At 39.8% G+C, this 18,884-nt stretch overlaps 1 protein-coding gene across 1 annotated transcript in view; it reads left to right on the forward strand.

Annotated features, from left to right (window-relative positions):
• Positions 1 to 18,884, forward strand: part of NOL4 (nucleolar protein 4) — a 183,883-nt gene that overhangs the window by 163,573 nt on the left and 1,426 nt on the right. Inside the window, exon 10 of the mRNA XM_085316281.1 lies at positions 8,865 to 9,045. Coding sequence (XP_085172407.1) covers positions 8,865 to 9,045 — 181 coding nt within the window. The remainder of the gene's footprint in view (positions 1 to 8,864; positions 9,046 to 18,884) is intronic.

Consider the following 18,884-nt stretch of genomic DNA (forward strand, 5'->3'; position numbering starts at 1 on the left):
ATCAGACTTTCTACTATTTTTTAGTCTCTGATGGAAAAAAAGCACACTGTGGGGRAAGCATGTTGAAAAATCGACTCTCTAGAACTTCACTGAAGAATGGCAAGTTTGTCCCAAGCACCACAGATAAAGTTAAATGGTATTCTATTTAATTTGAACAGGGAGAGACGTGGTTTAGAAGAATCCAGTTTCTCTTTCTCCAGTGACTTTTCTTCACAGTCATCTAAGCTGTACCAACAGCTTATCTGTGTTTCCACTGGTGACCTCTGAAACTTCATGTGCTCTTCTTCTATCACAGCAGATAACGAACTGGCTAAAACTGACGGTGCTATGAAAAATGATCCCTCTGCTTTGCTATTGCTCCAACAAAAGCAATTCTTGAACAACTCCTTGCAATAGCYGTCTGAGTACCTCTTCCAAAAAAGTTTTCTATTCTGCAGGTGAAGTGGCAGTGATGAAAAACAAGATTGGAACACTGCAATGTGAAAATACTAACCTTTTATTTAAGGTTAACATGCCCATTTCAGTCTACGAATAGTATGTCATTCTATCAGAAATGCAGGAAATTGAGGTTTGCTTTTCTCTCTTCTACACAAGAGCAACTTTTTATTTTGATCTTCTTTTTTTCATGWCAGTTCTATGCTTTAATTTTTTTATCAGACACTGGCATATGTCATTTCCTGGTGCCTGGTGACAGTAGAGACAGTACCAGTTCATTTCAGTGTTAATAACCTGAATGCAGAAGGAACCTACTGCCCTTCTAATCTGAAACTGAAGCATGGTGCTTTTCTTTGCTCTATAGCCTGTATCATGAAGACACTTTGGAGATGCTTGAATTTTTTGCAGCTAACTTAGCATTCTGACAGATATTATTCAAGTTGCSACATTTCTCCAGTGCTGGAAGTTTAGATGCCTAATTGGACTCTCTATTACTYGTAAGTTAGCTCCATTATATCAATATTTCCTCCTCATCTGAAAAATTGTATTTATTATTTTTATCTCTAAAATATGAMAATTCTTTTGATATTAGACTTCACAGCAAAGTCATCATTAATACCTGGATTTCTGGAGGGTAATGGGTTAGATACTGTTGCATCTTGATGTTAGCAACATTTTTTTTTCATTTAATGTTATTGCTGTGTTAGAAAACTCTAAGCTGAAACTGCTGTACTCACCATGTAGTGRTGGGTATCAGCCTACCTGCAATACTCAGCTGCAAAATGGGGCAGTACATCTCCCAAAAATACTTTCTTGTGAGATTTGTCAGGATTTTCTTCTGTTCATCTATTTTTTTTCTGTTGTATTTGTGGTATTCCTAGTCCCGATTTAAGTCTGCAAGAGTGAAGAAAATAAAGCAGGAAGARTGACTGAGAGAAACAGGGATGTGAATATGGAGGGTGAGAAATAGAAAGCTGTGCAGTTCCCTAGGTTTTCCTTACCAAAGGAGAAATAGTGTGTATGCACAAGAAAGGCAATTTTGGCCCTCTTACTTTCACAGGTAAATCCATCTCTGAATTATCAAAACACTTTCCATTCTAAAGAATAACTGACTTGAGTCCTGAGAAATTATTTAAACTTGCCTTTGTGTTTTATTTAAACTAGTTGCTCAGATTTACTTTTAATAATTTTGGGGAAAAACTCAGGAGCGTTTCTGCTGGCTATGCTAAGCCAACACCTTATCCTCTGACAAAGATCTGGAATGCTGTTTATGAAGGACAACTAAATTTAAAGGGGAAGGAATCGGTCCAGTGACAGTGATTTTCTGAGTCTACTTAGTGTAATGATTTTTCACAACAGATTGGGGGATTTTYAGCAGACTGATAACTTTAAAAAATCCTGTGACCAGCCTGAAAGGTGGAGAAATACTTGGCATAGATAACTGTCTTGGAAAGTTATCAGAGAATAACTTTAGCCATCAGATAAAATACATCTCTGATATGTTTTAAATATTTTTCTAAACGGACTATAAAGATTCTAGCAATTCAAATTTCAGATTTCGTGATATAAGTTCAATGTGATCAGTTGTAACCTAAGGTAGGTGTTAACTTTGGGTTAGTAATGCCTCAATTCTGGGACTGAAAATTTTAGAGGATGGTACTCAAGACGATTTTGAGGCGTGAAAGCAGTATGCAGCATGGCAAAGMGGTTACACAATTTAACCATAATGATCGGGAAAGTTATGGCAGATGCTTGGCTTTGTTCATTGTAGATATTGAAATTATGCTGACTTCAACTGAACATTTGGCTTTTGCTCTTCATGTTTTAAGAGAAATAAGCATTTCAGGGAAAGGTAACATCTTTTATTAGATCAGCTTTCGGGCAGAAAAGTTCTCTTGGTGTAGAAATAGAATAATGTCTTTTTCTGCAAACMTTCCTGTGCCTCCATGCTTAGGTTGTCATAAAAAGTCGTGTACCTCCTACAATATTAAAAGATGTTGTCCTTTAAAAGGACTAAGTATTCAGTACTTCAAATATGAAGGTCTTCTCATGCAAAGCACTGCTGGGAAGCTTCATTTGAATTTCATACTCAGTGAATTGTGTGCATCTGTGTATTTTGTTCAGGCCTCTATAGTCTTGAACAGGCTGTTTTTAGTGAACAGTAAACCCAACACAAACCTTAACAACTGTAGAAGAAGAAGGGAGAAAGAACATGCAATGGAGAMCAAAACTAAAGTCAAAACTCACATCTATCATTTTATAGAAATACATTTTCCATCATTGCTAAGCAGACTGAATTAACAGTCTTATTGTAGTATTTAAGGAAAATTTTAAGTGTTTAAGGTGTCTAAGGAAAATTTAAGGAAAATATGCCAAACTATTTTTAGCTATCTAGGCTCCAAGGATCTGATCGTAAAATTAAAAGCTGAATCAAACACTAGAGATTTAACTGAACATAGTGARAGCTGATGAAAGGTATGGTGGGGTTTTTAGAACAATATGTATCATTCAAGCAGTTGTATCATCATTTTTTTAAGATTACTTGACACTTTGTATTAAAATATTAGGTATTAAAATACTTGATAAAAACTTCCTGACCTTCAGCCATGAGGCATTACATTTTCCATTCTGTATGTCTTCCATCTGCTGAATTCTTTCAGTGAAAATGTCAGACCTTTCCAAGAATGAGTAAAGGTTTGTCCTTTAAGGGTGGTTTGGTCCTTACACATTTACTACATCTTAAATAAATAAATAAATAAATAAATAAAATTTTGTGTTTGGTCTTGACACTAGAGTGGTGACATTTATGCCAAGGATGTGCCTCTGGATGCCCTTGCCTTTTAGTAGCTAAATTCCCAGATTATTTGAATTTCAGCGGGTGTGATTAGAAAGCTGATCTTATTGTTGAGGGAAGAGGCTAAGTGTTGGGACTGTGAACCCAAATGGAATCAGAGATGAAAAGGGGTGAAGGGAAAGTGAGATTATGAAATGGGATTGGATGAGGAAGTGAGTAGCTGAGGCTGACTGAGAATAATGGAAACTGTGGCCAGATAAATTAAAGAACTAGTGGTGTCAAAGGGACAGATACAACTGAGGAAAAATAACGTGGGCTGAAAACAGAAGCTGTCTTTGTTAATTGTGGAAAATGGCTTTGCTCCTTGTGGGATAAGATTKTGAGGATTATAAAATTTAAAAGAATCTGAGGAGGAAGAGAAAATCTCAGAYAGGACCATAAGGGAGTGAGACACTGACTAAATACAAATTAGGAAATGAAAGGAGTKGCTGAAGCTACTCAGGGGTCAGAGAGCAAAAGACTAGCTTGGAAAGGAGAGGTTAAGGTTTTCTAGGCAAGGAGAYTGCAATTGAGGTGATGGTTGGAGGTGAAGCTGAAGAAGCAAGGGATGAGGAGTCAGGGATTTGGAAGAGCCAGTATGAGCCAAGTTTGGGTAGACAGAGCACAGGGCRAACTTTATCAGGTCTTGGGGAGAGAAAATGACAGAAATGTCTGGGTCTCTAAGGACTTGCCACCTCCTGCAATGGAAGCTGGGAATCCTATGTCTCATCCTCGTTTGAGAACCCTGTTCCATGCAGATGACAGCAGCTGCTTACCCCTGATGGTTGCTTCTCTACGTGGGAGGCTGAGGATGGCTGGAGAGGCTGCAGCTCTGCAGATCCTCCCTACAGATTCAGCAGGATGTCCCCTGATGGAATTTGAGCTTCTTCCTGTGTGATTTAAAAACAAATAAGTTACACAAGGAGAAGTCCATTATGTTGTTGTGATTGCAGAATTCAAGCACTTTACGTATTCAGTAATGCTAGCTGAAAGTTGCCTTCTTGTTAGAATCTCACCSTCTGGAAAATAGTGATAAAACTCCTATCTGACAGTAGTATTGTGAAGCTTAATGGGCATTCCTTGAAAAGTGCTGCATGTTTTTATCATGTACTTCTGTTATTTTACTTATGATTTAAAAAAATCATAGAAATAAATTGGTGTGTTCCAAATGGGAAAATATGGGAAAATATATGAAACATTATCTCCTTTCTTCCAAAGTCACACTACAGGCTATTGAGGCTAAATTTTTTTGTAAAGCACGTGAAAGCATGGTTTGTGTTTTTCACGTGAATGACTTTTTTTTTYCCTCCCTCTACTGAAAAATGGAAGACTCTATGCAAATGTAGAGATACACCTGGGTTGTGTATCTTTTTGAAGACTAGTCTACATTTGAGCAAYTCTAACCTCAAGGTGGTATTCTCAGAGAAGTATTTATTGACAAGAACAAGCAAGCCACATTCAACAATTTAACGTATTCAAAAATAAAATATTAAACAACATAAGGCAAAAATATCTTTGCTTTTTTTCTCTCTTCTAACTGAGTTGAAAAAATCACCTTGACCTAGGGGCAGTTCAAAGCTGACATTCTCAGAGTTGCTGATTTGTCAGTCTAGTAGAGAGGGCATTTCCCAAAGGCAGTACGCATGTTGCCATCTTTGCCATTTTTGAAATATTACCACTTATACCCTTGTTGTAAAAGTTTTTTCAAGTTTTTGATCARCCAGTGTGGTCCATGTGAGCTGGTCTGCAGAAACACTCTCTTTTGGGATTTACATGCCTATTGGTAGCACTGGAGCAACAGCCAAAGAAGTAGCAATGCTCTTAATGGGAGYGCATAGATTTCTGACACTGCTGTATATGTGGGATCAAAACTCAGTGGCACAGAGTTGGCAGAGGTTTATATTTTAACAAGTGATTAGTTTCTTCTATTATTTTGGAGGTAGTGGTGTGAAAGAGATGGGGAACAGAAAGGAGCTATGGCATTGCTAGAGTGACTTCCGTGATGGAAAGAGACGTGTCAATGCTGTGCCCCCTCTCGCACAGGGAGCAGGAGGCTGTGATGCAGCCACTGAGCCTTGCCCWATATAGCACAGTCATGATGTTCTGCACAAGCATCCGTGTTCCTGTGGATGGTATTTCCTTTCAAACTAGTCTTTAACTACTTAGGATATCAATCAGAGCAAGATTTTTTTCCGATATACAGATTATGCAGTAGTTCTTGAAATATTTTCTAAGCACGCACTTATCCTAAGAAGCTTACTTAATCGCTTCTATGATAAAACAAGAATATACTCTTTTACGGGGGAAAAAAAAAGTTCTTCTAGTACAGACGTGGGCGTATGAGTGAAACAGATATCTGTGATACATACCATACTGAAGATCATAGTATGCACTTCATGCTTCCACATTTTCAAGTGAATAGATAACTTTATATCTCAGAATGCTTTTGTACCTAAAAAGTATTTTTTTGTTTCTGCTATTTCCACCATTTTCCAAAAAATATGCTCAAGATAYAAATTACTTCTTCCTAAAGTAAAATAAGAAGAGAAATGTTAGAAGTATTACTTATTTCAACTGTTATATACAAAATGAAGATGGTATATGCCAAATTCTAGTTGGACAAATGTTTTATCTGTATCTTGTTCATATTTCTTATTAAAGGTAAATTATAAGTAGCTTTAAAATGGTTAGTTAATACTTGACAAGTTTTATAAATGTTATGAATTAGACCAATGTGTGTTCCAGTTAGTTATGTTAAGCTTGGTAATAAATGGTTAGTTAATCATTGCTGATTATTATGAAATTAAAATATCAAAAAGTTTCATATTTTAAATAATTTATTAAGCCTTTGCAACGTAAATACCACGTAGAGGGAAAGGTTTATCTACAAGAAGTGCTGAGCAACTAACAAAGAATATTAAAAAACCTCAGTTTGGGAACAATACTATGTTTGTTTAATTTCTACATTAGTTTAAAAGCAAAGGCAATTAAGACAGAGAGAAAGAAGAGAATGGTTCTGTGCAGAGTAAAAGTCAGGTATATAAAAGTGAATTTTGCATTCATGTTTTCTTCCCCCAGAGAAAGACAGCCTGGCTCCTTTATTCTCAATGTGAGTGCAAGGAAAAAGGACTAAAGCTATGCTTTTTGATTCTTGAAAAAATGTTTAAATCCCACAGGAATGTAAATGAGGTAATACCTAGCCCCAGGGACAAGGCTAAAGGTTCGTAATTCTACAGGTAGGGCTGAGTGCTAAGACAGCTCAGCAAACACTGGATAAAGTTGTCCAAAATCCCTGCTTCTGACTTCACTCATCTTGAAGTGCTGTGCCAAGCACTTATATAAGGCCCAGACTCCAGGTCTGAAATATAGGACACCGTATTCATTGTTGGGGTACAGATAACTGGTCTGCTCTTGAAAAATATTCGTTATATTTGGAGGAAGATGCCTTTTGTATGGAGGCCAGGAGATCAGCGCTCCTACCCCAGACCCAGGAGTCCTGGGCTCAGCATCCTTTGCAGCTGCAAGGAGTTGACCCATTGGAGATGTGCCTTCCCCCCCCAAAAAACATCTGGGTTGCCCCGCCATCCCCAGCCTGTGGCTTGCCGCTGTGGGTCAGGGCCATGCTCAGGAGGGAGCGCAACACAGAGATCGTCCTTTGGCAGTGCTTTGCCAGGCTCGGCTTCCCGGTGTCCGCGCCGGAGCGGCTTGTGAATTGTGTGCAGGGGAGCTGCTGAATGAGAGGTATTGACGGGAAGGGAGCAGGGCTGGAAGCATCCCAAGGCAACTGAGTCATGCTCCCTTTCTGCTTGCTATCTGGGGAGCCCTACGAATAGCGCATTTCTTTGCAGACAGTGGCACAGCTTCAGCTCCGGCTCCCACCGTAGCTTTGCTTTTAGTCTGGTTGCTAGGAGATGGTCGCTCCGAGTTCAAGTCTCCTCCTCACCGCCGCTAGCAAAGACCTTGCGTCCCCAACTTTCCGCCTCTTCGCCTTGTATTGCGACACAGACCAGAACTCAGGTCTCCCCCTTCCCAGCTATGTGCTCCAACATGGGGGCTTTTATACACTGATGTGCAGCGCCCTGGCTCTGCCCTCTGGCCAGACCTTGCTTGCTCTGTGCTCCACGATAAGCTCAATGCATCAGCTCTGCAATGACCTCACGCTTTCAGGGCATCACCTGGTGGGTTCACAGGTAAATTCAGGGACAGCAAATGCGCGAGTCCCAGACATTTGGGATAAGGAGACCAGCCCCAAAATACCCCGCTCAGCYGTGGTGCTGGCAGTGCTCGGCTGCCAAGTAGTTCTGGAGATTCCAGTACATAAATTGCACCAAAAATCATGTAGTTACAAAATCACAGATGTCCGTACAATTAGGCAGGATAATTTGGCAGTTTACAGAGAATTAGTCCCCCTCGCAGTGGACCCCTTGCACATAATATAGCCCTTTAAAAATCTACTGGAAGATCCCTGATGTATCTTTATGAGAATAGAATGAGGCCTTGAGTGAGTCTATGGCCGGAAGTATCATCTAGTTTTAGAAATAGGAATGCAAGACTTGTGAATGTTAAGGAGTTGGATGCTGATTTAAGCTTTCTTGCCAAAGCRTAACTTGATTGTATGGCTTACCAATATTTTCTCGTAGAATATATTGTATTCTCTTTTATAGGAGACAGCAATGACCTTTGGAGATAAAAGACAGATGATATTGAAGTTGAATTCCTGGCAAAAATACATAGTAATTTTCAACCTTTGTTTGGCTCTAATATTATTTAAGAAAATACATAGGAGACTTCAGAATTGGCCAGTTCTCTTAGCAGTGAAAAGCTTTGCCTCAGTTTATATTAGTGCCCAAGAGGTCCCATTCTAATTGCTCATATTAGTTATCTGATGGTTCCGTGTTCTGTGTTAAATATTACAATTTCTATTAATAATATATATTCTTTCTTGTGAGTCATCTCGGTTGTGTCCAAGTGTCTTTAACCAATACAATAACTAAAAGACAGAGAAACCTTCATTTCAGAAAAGTTGATACCCTCATATTTTCTGTTACTAGTGTTTTCCATTTGGCCCTGTGTGAATGGTCACTCATTCAGCCCTCTGAAAACATCAAAAGTGGGTTTGTTTTGTGCTGTTCCTTCCATCTTCTGAGACTGATGCGTTAAGAGAAGCAGTTGATGTGTTCAGTATTGTTTATTTCATTCAGAAAGATGATTCTTTGACTCAGAAGACTCACTCCTGTAGCCAGAAAGTAATGTTTTTTGTTTTTTTTCTATTCCTYCCTATGTTATTTCTAGTTAGAATTTGGTTTTGGAGGAGACTGTGAGAGGATGCATCTCCTCCTTTGATATATAGTGTGATTGGCTAGTCGAGCACAAATAAACAAACATTCCCAGATTTTGTGGGAAACCTGTATTCTTACCTCTATCCATTTTTTCTTTTCAGGTGATGATAACCTGTCAATCAGAAATTTGTCTGTGCTTGTTTAATATGTATTATACTTTCCAGAAARCAATAGATGGGAAGTCTTAACAATGGAAAAGCCTCTCTTGTGCAAGGTGAAATGTAACAATAATTTGAAATCTTCCATTGTTTCTGCAGGATGAGGCTGCTCCAGCTGACAAACAATACAAGCAAGAGCCGGCCCAGGTCACTTACTCAACATCAGCTGTTTCCAGTACACAGGAGGTGCTGTACATCAATGGAAATGGGACCTACAGTTACCATAGTTACAGAGGGCTCGGAGGTGGGCTGCTAAATCTCAACGATGCTTCTAGCAGTGGTGAGTTTTCTCACAAAATGTGCCTGTGTGTTTATGTGCTCATGTGTGTGTTTCCCTGTGTTGTACAAAAGCTGGTCCAAGGGGTTCAATATCCATAGACTATTATCAGATAATGAGCAGGAATACAATCCAGTAAACAGCTACTGCTGAGCAAATTCTTGCCCACTGGATGTTTGTCCCCCTTCAGTTTCAAGGGACTGGTTTTCAATAGGGTGAGATTGAACCTGAGGTCTCTGACAAAGTACAAAATGAGTAAAAAAATGCTGGGTTAGATATTTAGTAAATTTACATGACTCTGTGAGGACCTACCCTTTTGTTATTGTCCTCTCCTACAGCAATGACAAAATGAGGCTGTTAGTGTCTTTGTGGCTGCAGTTTGAAAATGCTGAATTCCACATTTTAAGACGGAAATGAATTGGACTAGATTTCTATCATGGTCTCTCTGGCTACTTTAATTTACTGCAGATGAGAATCTGGCATGACCAGTGTTAAATGAGAAATCGGCCCGTCTATTTATACCATAAGCTGAAAATGATGCAAGTAGTTATGTGTCACCATGAGGTTGTATGTCCCCCTGAAAAAAAACTGTCATTTGTTTGTTTAGACAACATTACCTTCTTACATTAGCAAACATCTATAACAAACAAATGTAAGTGTATTTTATAATTTGTTTGAAAAAGTCCCCAAATTGATTTCATATGAATTTTGAGCAAAGGAAACAATTTGCCCATCCTGATAACAAGAGTATTGTCTGTCTGTCAGAGAAAACTGATTACTCTGGAAGACTGAGGATCTCTTGCCTCCAAGAACAGGATTTAAAGAGGACAGGGAAATCCCTCATCTTTTGTCCTGGCTGATCCCTCTCTGGCTGAGGAGAGTGCTGCTTCAGGTACCTGGACTGACTTTGGCAAGACAGTAATTGTTCAGCTGCAGCCTCAGTTTTCAATGTGCTAAGCAGTTTTCAAAAGTTATCAGGGCTGCAGCCTGCAAGGAGTTAGTGGTATGTGGTATCCTGGCGACCTTCAGACATGTCTGCTTCCTCGCCTCCCCAAAAAATCCTCAAAGGTCTGTGAATGATTTACATTAAGTTTTCAAAAGGCTTTAAAAAGACAATATTTTAGTTGTCAAAAGTGTTTGACTTAGAATGAATGATGATTACAATTGTTTCCACATGCATGGAATATATGTCTGAGGTACTGAATATGATCGCTGATCAAATATTTTCGTAAGCATAAGACAAGCCGTGGAAATCAGGTTTCTTGGGAAAACACACAAGAACTTTAAAATTGCCTTTACATTGTGGGCAGAGAAGGTCCAAGCCAGTTTCCACTGAAAACAGTTGGCATTTGCTCTTTCACCTAAGTAAGGGTAGAATTAAGCTCCTCATGTCTTTTTTATTAGCAGATGCCCTCAGAGTTCTCCCATTTTACAAATTCCTAAATTGTGAGAGACCACAACTGTTGTATCCTTATTCTTCCCTTATTCAAACTCCTTGTAAAAGGATATATTTTTCATGCTTATTTTTCAGTGAATTATGATATTTAGACAGAAGTATTCCGTGTCACTTCAGAATGCAATTTTTAAAAATGAAGTACAAATTCAATGTCATAAATTAGTGTCATTTTTTAATTAGAAGTACCATTTTCCATGTATCTTTAATGTAGAGGACACCAGAGCTTCATCACTCATCATTAATGACAAGATGGGTTTTGTAGGACCAGCAGTGGTTATCCTGAACTGCCTGATGCTACACAACTAATTCAGCCAAAGAACTGTGCCCTACACTATACTTCCCTGTGTAGTAACGCTGGTATGAAAGGACTGTAGTCCCAGTGGGTGCTGACAGTTTGCATACTGAGATATGCCCAGACATTTCTTCTTTCTCGCCTTCCCCTACTTGCATTGGAAAATTTTGTCTGTAGGTCCCCTTACTCTGGAAGACTACCATTCCACCACTCCTCCTGAGGATTATGCATTATGTACAAGGGTGCCCAGTTTCTCCACAGGAGTCCTACAAGATCTGAAGCACGTGGCTCCTTCACAGTCCAAAAGTCTGTGTGCCAGCATTTGCAAACCAGCTGTTGATGCTGACAGTGGAGCTGAGAGCTGATTTGTATCCCACCTGCCATTTCAAGAAGCTCATTAGGAAAATTGTAGATGCAACTCCATCAGTTTCTTGGTTACATTGCCACAGAGGCAGCCAATTTGGTTATCTATTGGCTACCGGATGTAAAGTGCTCTGGCACCATTAGCTGGTCTCTTTTGGTACAAAAAGGAGAATTTGGGGGCCAGTTCTTTGGGATCTGTCAGTCCTCTCTGATATGTCTATGAATATTCATTGTTTCTTTGTAGAACTAAGAGGAGTGGACGGAGTTGCAGCTGGGTCTGACCATTGCCCTCCTGACAGACCTCACAGGGTTGTTTGCAACCAGTATTCCTCTTCAGGGACTCTTGTTCCAAACATATGCAAGGCTGTTAGAAGTGTTAATGAGTTCCCTCTCTGCAGAGTAGCATATTTGTGTGTGAATTATTTTCAGGACCTAAGAAGTAATTTTGAGATTGCATTTCCTTTTCAATTTAGTAACCCATCAGATGTTCTTGTCATGTTTACAAATGTTCTCCCAGTGTAAAAATAAATCTACACCTCAGTCAGGATGTGTGTATAAACAAATACAGTCTGTTTTTGTGCATCTGCTAAAACAGAAAGGAGAGGTTGCAAAAGCTAGCTAAAACTCACTGCTCGAACACCTGTTTCTGGACATTTCCCCACAGTAATATAATGATTATGTCCAATTAGCTCCCCTATCTAGTATCCAACTGATTTGTGTATTTTATAAGCTGTGATTCATTTAATTTGATTATTTCCTCCCCTATAAAGTTCATCCCTACTCTGATCTCATCTTACAATTTTAGCTATCTGCCCAGCCAACTGTTCAGTGCCTCTGATCAGGGACCTCTCCGTACCCACTGGTGCAGTGCTTCCCTCCTCACTCTGTCCTTCCACATGGCTAATTACAGAATCATAATTAGCTCCCTACACAACTGTATGAGGTGAGCCTTCATGCAACTGCTCTGTACAAGCAAGAAGAACACAGCAGCTTGTACAATGACCCGCTCTTCATTGTAGGCAGGAAGAAGKCACAACGGGAAAAAGCTTGAGCTTAAAGCACCAAGTTCTCTCCCACTGCTTTAAACAACTCGGCTTGAAAACTTCACCCTGTCACCAATAAATTTATGGGTTGACAGARTCTCTGTCAGCCTGTACATGGGCTGGGGCAGAGAAGAAGCAGCAGCCATTAGGCAAGTAGCTCTTGATTTTTGTAGACTTTAAAAGAGAGTTGCTGTTTGCGGAGAGTGGATTTCCATGGCTCTCTTGTTTAGGCTAATGCAGTTCCCAGCTACAGAACTGAATAGAAAAGCTCCAAGGCGGTGTAGTCCAGTGGGTCTGAATGAAATTTGCTTCTTAGCCCTGAGCTGGCCACAAAGGCTTCAGCTGGCCCCACTCCATTACACCYGGCCTGAGCTTGGAGGGATGCCCAGCTGAGGGCAGGAGGGTGAGGACAGGAGACAGACTGCTCTGTTGGGAGTAAAATGTCTAGTTGCCACCAGAAGCTGTCAAAGTCCYCGCATGCTGCCTGAGCCTCTCCTGACAGAAATGGCATCACCCGTTTCCTGACGTCTTTCTATCTAGTATTTTTCTGTCTGTCCTTTCAAAGGCCTGCTGGTAACTGTCAGCTGGCCAGTGGTCTCTGAAGCTGGAGCTAGCTTGTTTGAGCCTTTTTCTTTGCAGCCACATAGTTTCCAGATGTCCATTTTTCCCAAGAAGATGTAGAGACTGTTTCTGTTGTCATTGCTGGGTTTCCTGAAGATGATTTGGGGCCTGTTCCTTCTGTGTTGCTGCCTCATTTTCTAGGCAGGAATTTCAGTCATTTCCCTATATCTTTGTATAGACAGGACATTTCAGATTAGTTTCTGATTAGCCTGGCCATGCAAGATATTCCTTTGTGGCATGATAAGAAAAAGCAGCTGTTCTGTCCCCATTTCTCTACACAGATCTTCAGCCTACATCCACTACAGCCGTGACTCAGCACTGCACCCCAGGCACTACAAATGTCCAATCCCCTTCCAACTCAGGTGAGTCCTCTAGCTAAATTCTAATAAAACCACAAAGCAAACAAATCCGTGGCCYTAACAGGCTTCTCTTTCAGCCTCCTTCCTCGCAGACAGGCCTCCAGACTCTGACAGCCCCATTTTCTAGCCTCTAGTTGTTGGACTCTCGTTGCACTGCTCCCCTGTTCCCACTCCCTCTTTTCAAAGCCCAGCTGGGCTGCCTTCTCCAAGCCATTCTCCTTTCTAGCCTGACCTCTTACATAAAAGCCCACCTGCCTGATACTTGATCCTCCTGACATGTACCACATCAGCCAAATACCCAGGCTGTAGTGTATTTGTAGTAGCTTTGTAGTACAGGAGGCCTCCCACTCCACCATATACACAATTCTGAGGTTACCTCTATTGCTATGGTTTTTTAACTAGCAAACAGTAGATTTAATTGTAGTATCATGTTCAAGTGTTGGTTAACCCACAGTTAAGTTTGGATATTGATCCCTCACACCCTTGAGAATAACTCAATTTATTCTAGTGTAGCTATTGGACTAGCAGTAGCCAGTGGAGGTCCATACAAGCAGGGCAGCTACGTTTATGCTGTGCATTGCAGCCCTGCTCAAGATGAAGGATTAGTTAGAGGAGGCTCCCAGAGCTGAGACTGAGCCCAGGTGATTGGTGCGGCCATGCCACGGAGAGGAGGGCTGAGCACTTTTGCCCACTGATGCACTTCTTTGTGTGGTTTGGGTCCAAGGTGTGCAGAGTGGCTGTGGGGCTCATCAGTTCAGTGGGAGACAAGTATATTATTTGGGTTTAATAAAGGTTAAATAACAGTCRGGCAGTGCAAGCTGAACAGGACTGTAGAGTTTATCAGCTGTGGGGTAAYACAGAAGTGTATTTTCCTTGTTTATAACTTTGCCAAGCTTGAACTATTTGAATTGAAATTTTCCACACAGAAGTCTGCCACAGGCTCAGTATTTGTCTGGTGTTACTTCATCAAAAACAATTCAGGCCTTTGGCTGTGGGCAAGTCATATCACTTGTCCCATGTGTGTATGAGGAGCTTTAGCACCTTCATGGTATGACTCAGGAAACCATACTAGGAGGAGTAGCCATAACACTGCAGATGTTTGTAGTTCAGAGAAAATTTATTCAGATTTGGTGAAGCTGTTACCTTTTGTAAAATCTTGATGTTCACATTCAGCAAACACACATTCAGTAAAGGCTTCTTGCCAAATAAACTAAGGAAAAAAAAAGAAAAAAAAGGAAGGCCAGCTGAGAATATCCCATGTGTAGACAACCCTTAAAATGCTGACTGGGTTACCGACAGCATGGCTGGCCATGGTGTAGGGATTGAATAGGATTTTCCCTATGGTTGCTCTCCCCAGCTATTCTTTATACCTCTACTCTTGCATAGTTGTTTGTGTTCTTAGTGCTAGCCTGTTGGCATYGAAGTGTGAATAGAAAGGAAAGACAAAACAGCTTGCCACCAATTTTGGTACAGTCTGGGCATGAAGGGAGACAAAGCAGAGTAAGAGAGTTAGGAACCTGGGAGACTCTGCTTAGTCTCATTTAACATGGGTGAAAGGTGAGGCTGGCAGAAGTCRAGTGTTTTGACCAATGGTGTGGCAAAGTTGGGAACTTTTCTCCCTCCTCGTTTACYGGCTGAATTCTATTTTAAGAACATCCCAACATTCCTCTTCCTCCTTTCTCCCTTTTCAAATTTTTGGGCACAAGCAGGTTTATATAATAATGCTGTATGACTGTATTGGGAGGTACCTTTGCACAAAATTCAGGAAACAGCCATTAAGGCAAGACAGGTTTATGCCACATAATGAATCTCCTATGATGGATAAGAAACCTTACTGGAGGACCTCAGGTAATCCTTCCATCTCAAACCAGTGCTTGCCAATTGCTGACAACACATGCTGTTCAATGGCTGTAGGCATCTATGTGTCTTAACATCACTTTCCTCAGGCTACACAGCAGTTTTTTCTGCTATATAAATAAGCTGAAAAATCTTTTTCCCAGAGGTGAAAGTGTAGGAGGGAGAAAGAAGCTTAAAAGTCCAATTCATTAATCCCTGTTTTCTTGGTATGAGATCTTCTGGCATGTAAAAACATAGTCTTAGACACATCTGCTCTCTGTTTGAAGGCAGGAGAAGGAGAATCATTGGAAGATGTGCATTATCACAATAAAACATTCTTGTAATAATAAATTCATCTGATTCAGAAAAGTAACATACTTGAATGGTTGTTTCTATTTAATTTTATCAGAGTAGGTGAGAATCTGATACATATTCCTTTTTCCTAAAGCCATTCATGGGAAAAAAAGAGTGGGGAGGAGAGTAGGTGCACTAGCAAAGATATACAAGAGAGATTGCAAAGCACAAGTATTCCTCTCTTCATGGAGAAAATATATTTTTCTATAAATAAGTGCTACTTCTTTTTTCACATCTTGACTAATAAAAAGGTTGCTTAACAGTTAATGAAAATCTAGAATCATAGTTGCTTAAACACATATATAGCTTTTTACATTTTTTGTATCCTAAATTATTGTCTGCAATAGTGGTAACTATTTTGGAAGTCATCCATACATTTATTTTTATTTTCTTTCAGTAGTTACTAACTCTAAGATTGATGGCTACCCAGTGACAACAGACAATTCTTAAGGGATTTTTGCTGAGACATTTGTTATTGATTTTCTTGTGTTATCCATACTTCTAATGACATRTCTACATCTGACCCATATTTTGGAATTTGATCATGTTGCTAATAAGTAGTGCATGAAGCAATAACTAGCTACGCTTAAGTCTTGTAATTTACTGAAAAGCCATTTGTCCCACAGTGTTTTTTAGTGGCAGATATTTCCAGCTTCCCTAATTTGATAAATGATTGTCCAGCACATGGAGACTGGGTTTTCAGAGTTTTCACATTCTACTTGATGTGGTTCCAGCAAGAACTATTTCACTTCACGAGGGAAATTAGATATATGTAGCTGGACTGAGTTGGTAAATGTAAAACATTCCTTCGTTAAAGTGTCAATCAGGTGGCCTCTTTGAGAGGCAGAGGAGCAATACAACACTGTTCGGAAACAGTATTGAAGAAAAGATCTCTCTCAGCAATTTGTWTAACCCACTGCTTAAGAGACTGTTGTGCTGTAATAAAAACATTGGAGGTGACAATTTAGAGTTATAACGATATGTACTGAGAGAAATAAATAAAAATAAATATCCTGTCTTCATCTTTGCAAGACATGCTTAATCTTTGCTTGCASACTGCTACAGGCATGGTGGAACCTGATAATGCCTGCATTCAAGATTTATTATTTTCTTTAACTACTGTGGGATAGGACAGGGCATGCTAAAATGTCCTCGAGTACTGTGGAGGAAAATGGCACTGCAAAATTCATTGCAAAAAAKTAAGATTAGGCTTTTCCTCTATATAAGGAGACACTTCCTTGGTGCTGTGGAGATTGGCAGCTTAATAAATAATGTTAAGAATACTAAGGAAATAGTTCTAAAAGTAAAGGATAGTTGTTAGAAGAAATAGTGTCTAAGCTGATCAGCCTTCTCCARATCTAGTCATCTGAAGTGATGGCTTCTGAATATAGAGGTACACGAATTGTCTACCTTAACTAGTTATTTTAAGAAGCTTTCAGAATAACTGTGATTTATTTGTCTGGATAAAGATATGTAGTGGATATTTATTAGATTGAGATTGATGTGTTTCAATAGCTGATTTGTATGAAGTTGCTCAGGAAAAAATCTACACTTGAAGAAAACGATGCATTTATTCATATTTTCTGAAGGACCAGGTATGATTGATAAAGCTAAAGATAAGCTATAGCATTTTAGCATACACTGGAGCAAATAAGCTTTAATAATCACTAACGTTGCCAAAGGCTGTCTATCATACCTATTAAAAGCCTAAGCCAGTGTGATATATCTTGGGGCTAGGCTCTGAGTCCAGGTATTCTCCCGGATATAAGGCTGGGCYTGGCCTGTCGCAGGCGAGCTTTGGAGGTGACGTAACTGGAAAAAGAACTAAAGTTCTTATTCCCACATCAAGGAGAGATTGTTCTCTTCCTGTTCAGCTCTCTGCCAGCATATGCAGCTCCCCTTCCTGGGAAGGCACGGTTGTGCTCACTACCCAAAAATAGCAGCCACGATCCCTTTTCTCTATGTCTGCATCTTTTAACTTTTTTTGCTCAGGGGACTCCTCTTTGAGGAGGAGGAGGACAGCTGAGTCTTGTTAAGTACAAGGCAGGAGTTGAGAAGTGAAGGAAAATCTCATTTTCCTAGTAAATAAAAATTTTAAAAATCAAATAGTTTGCGGTGGCCAGGGTAAGTTAAAATTTGAGTTTTCTCATTTCCTTTGTATACAAGCACTTGGTATACCACAGAAGCCTCCTGGAGCAGGAGGAGTTCTGGGTCCTGATGATTCCTTGCACATGCAAGAATTTTAATTCTTAGCTGCAGTTGCACAAAAATTTCTTTCTGCTTCCTTCAAAGATACGTATTCTGAAGAGTTAAAAAAACATTCCTCATGAGAGTGAATCAATACTATTAGAGACATAGGGCCAGATCTTCAGTTTGTGTAAATCAGAGCAGCTCTAGACTTGTGAGATGTTACACTGAATTATGCCTGCTGGGCATCTAACCTTCTTCTAGTTTTCCTTTCTTTTTATTGTGTATCTTTATTTGTGTAAGGAAAACTCACATGCAATTAAGGGGATTTTCTTCTTATGAGTGAAACAAATTTAGTATCCTATTCAACAACTTAGAAATCTGGATTACCAAGGAGAAAAGCCCTTCACTTTCCTTTTGCTCTGCCACAGAAGCTCTGTTCTGCCATATATTCTTTGTGTGTTTTTGGTGATAACATGAATGAGAGTCAAGGAAAGAACATAAAAGTTAAAGTAGGTTCGTCTGGAGCACAGTGYCCTCAATATGTCAACGGTAGCTTTTTCACCGCTGCCTCAATAAATATGGAAGTCTTTAATGGCTTCTTACAACCATTCAGTCCAGCTGACTTTATTATTTGTACACCCTTCCTCTCAGTGCCGGGGCGAGATTTTACTTCCTTAGAAGTATCCTCCAAGCTTCTGCACAACACAGTCATTTCTTTATAGTGCAGTCACACAGCAGGACGTTCACTGAGCTAATTGTCCTTTTATTTATCCTTTGCACACTGGAAATCATTTAAAAGTCAGTTCCCTTCTGCCAGTGTGAAACTGGATAAAATAGTCTTAAAGCTAAGTGGTGTGCATGCTAGTTGCATAGCTAGCATAGCTGGAAATGAGAAGATCTAAAAGGACTCTTTCTGTTTGAGTAGTTTTAAATTTTATAATTAACCCAGTCTCCTTAGGAAGCAAAGTCCGTCCAATGGGCCAGTGCTGCGAAAGTCTGAGCACTGATGTACATTCTCCATATGAAATTGAACAGCGACATTTTTCTGTTCGGAAATGGCTCTTGCAGGAAAGCAAGATGCATTCCTTTAGATAACTTGGTCCGAGTTTCCAGGAGAGACTTCAGATAAGAATCAGGCTAGGCTGATCTTCTGCCTGCAAGAAATCTAGATTTGCATCACTATCAAAATGAATGAACAATATTTTGTCAGATTTGCACCTAATTAACTATTGGATAGGTATATTTGCCATCTGATCTAGGAAAGGAAAGGAAAGGAAAGGAAAGGAAAGGAAAGGAAAGGAAAGGAAAGGAAAGGAAAGGAAAGGAAA

This window comes from Rhea americana, unplaced genomic scaffold (genome assembly GCF_003343005.1).
Source record: "Rhea americana isolate MKP2758 unplaced genomic scaffold, rheAme1 scaffold_46, whole genome shotgun sequence".
NCBI lineage: Eukaryota > Metazoa > Chordata > Aves > Rheiformes > Rheidae > Rhea > Rhea americana.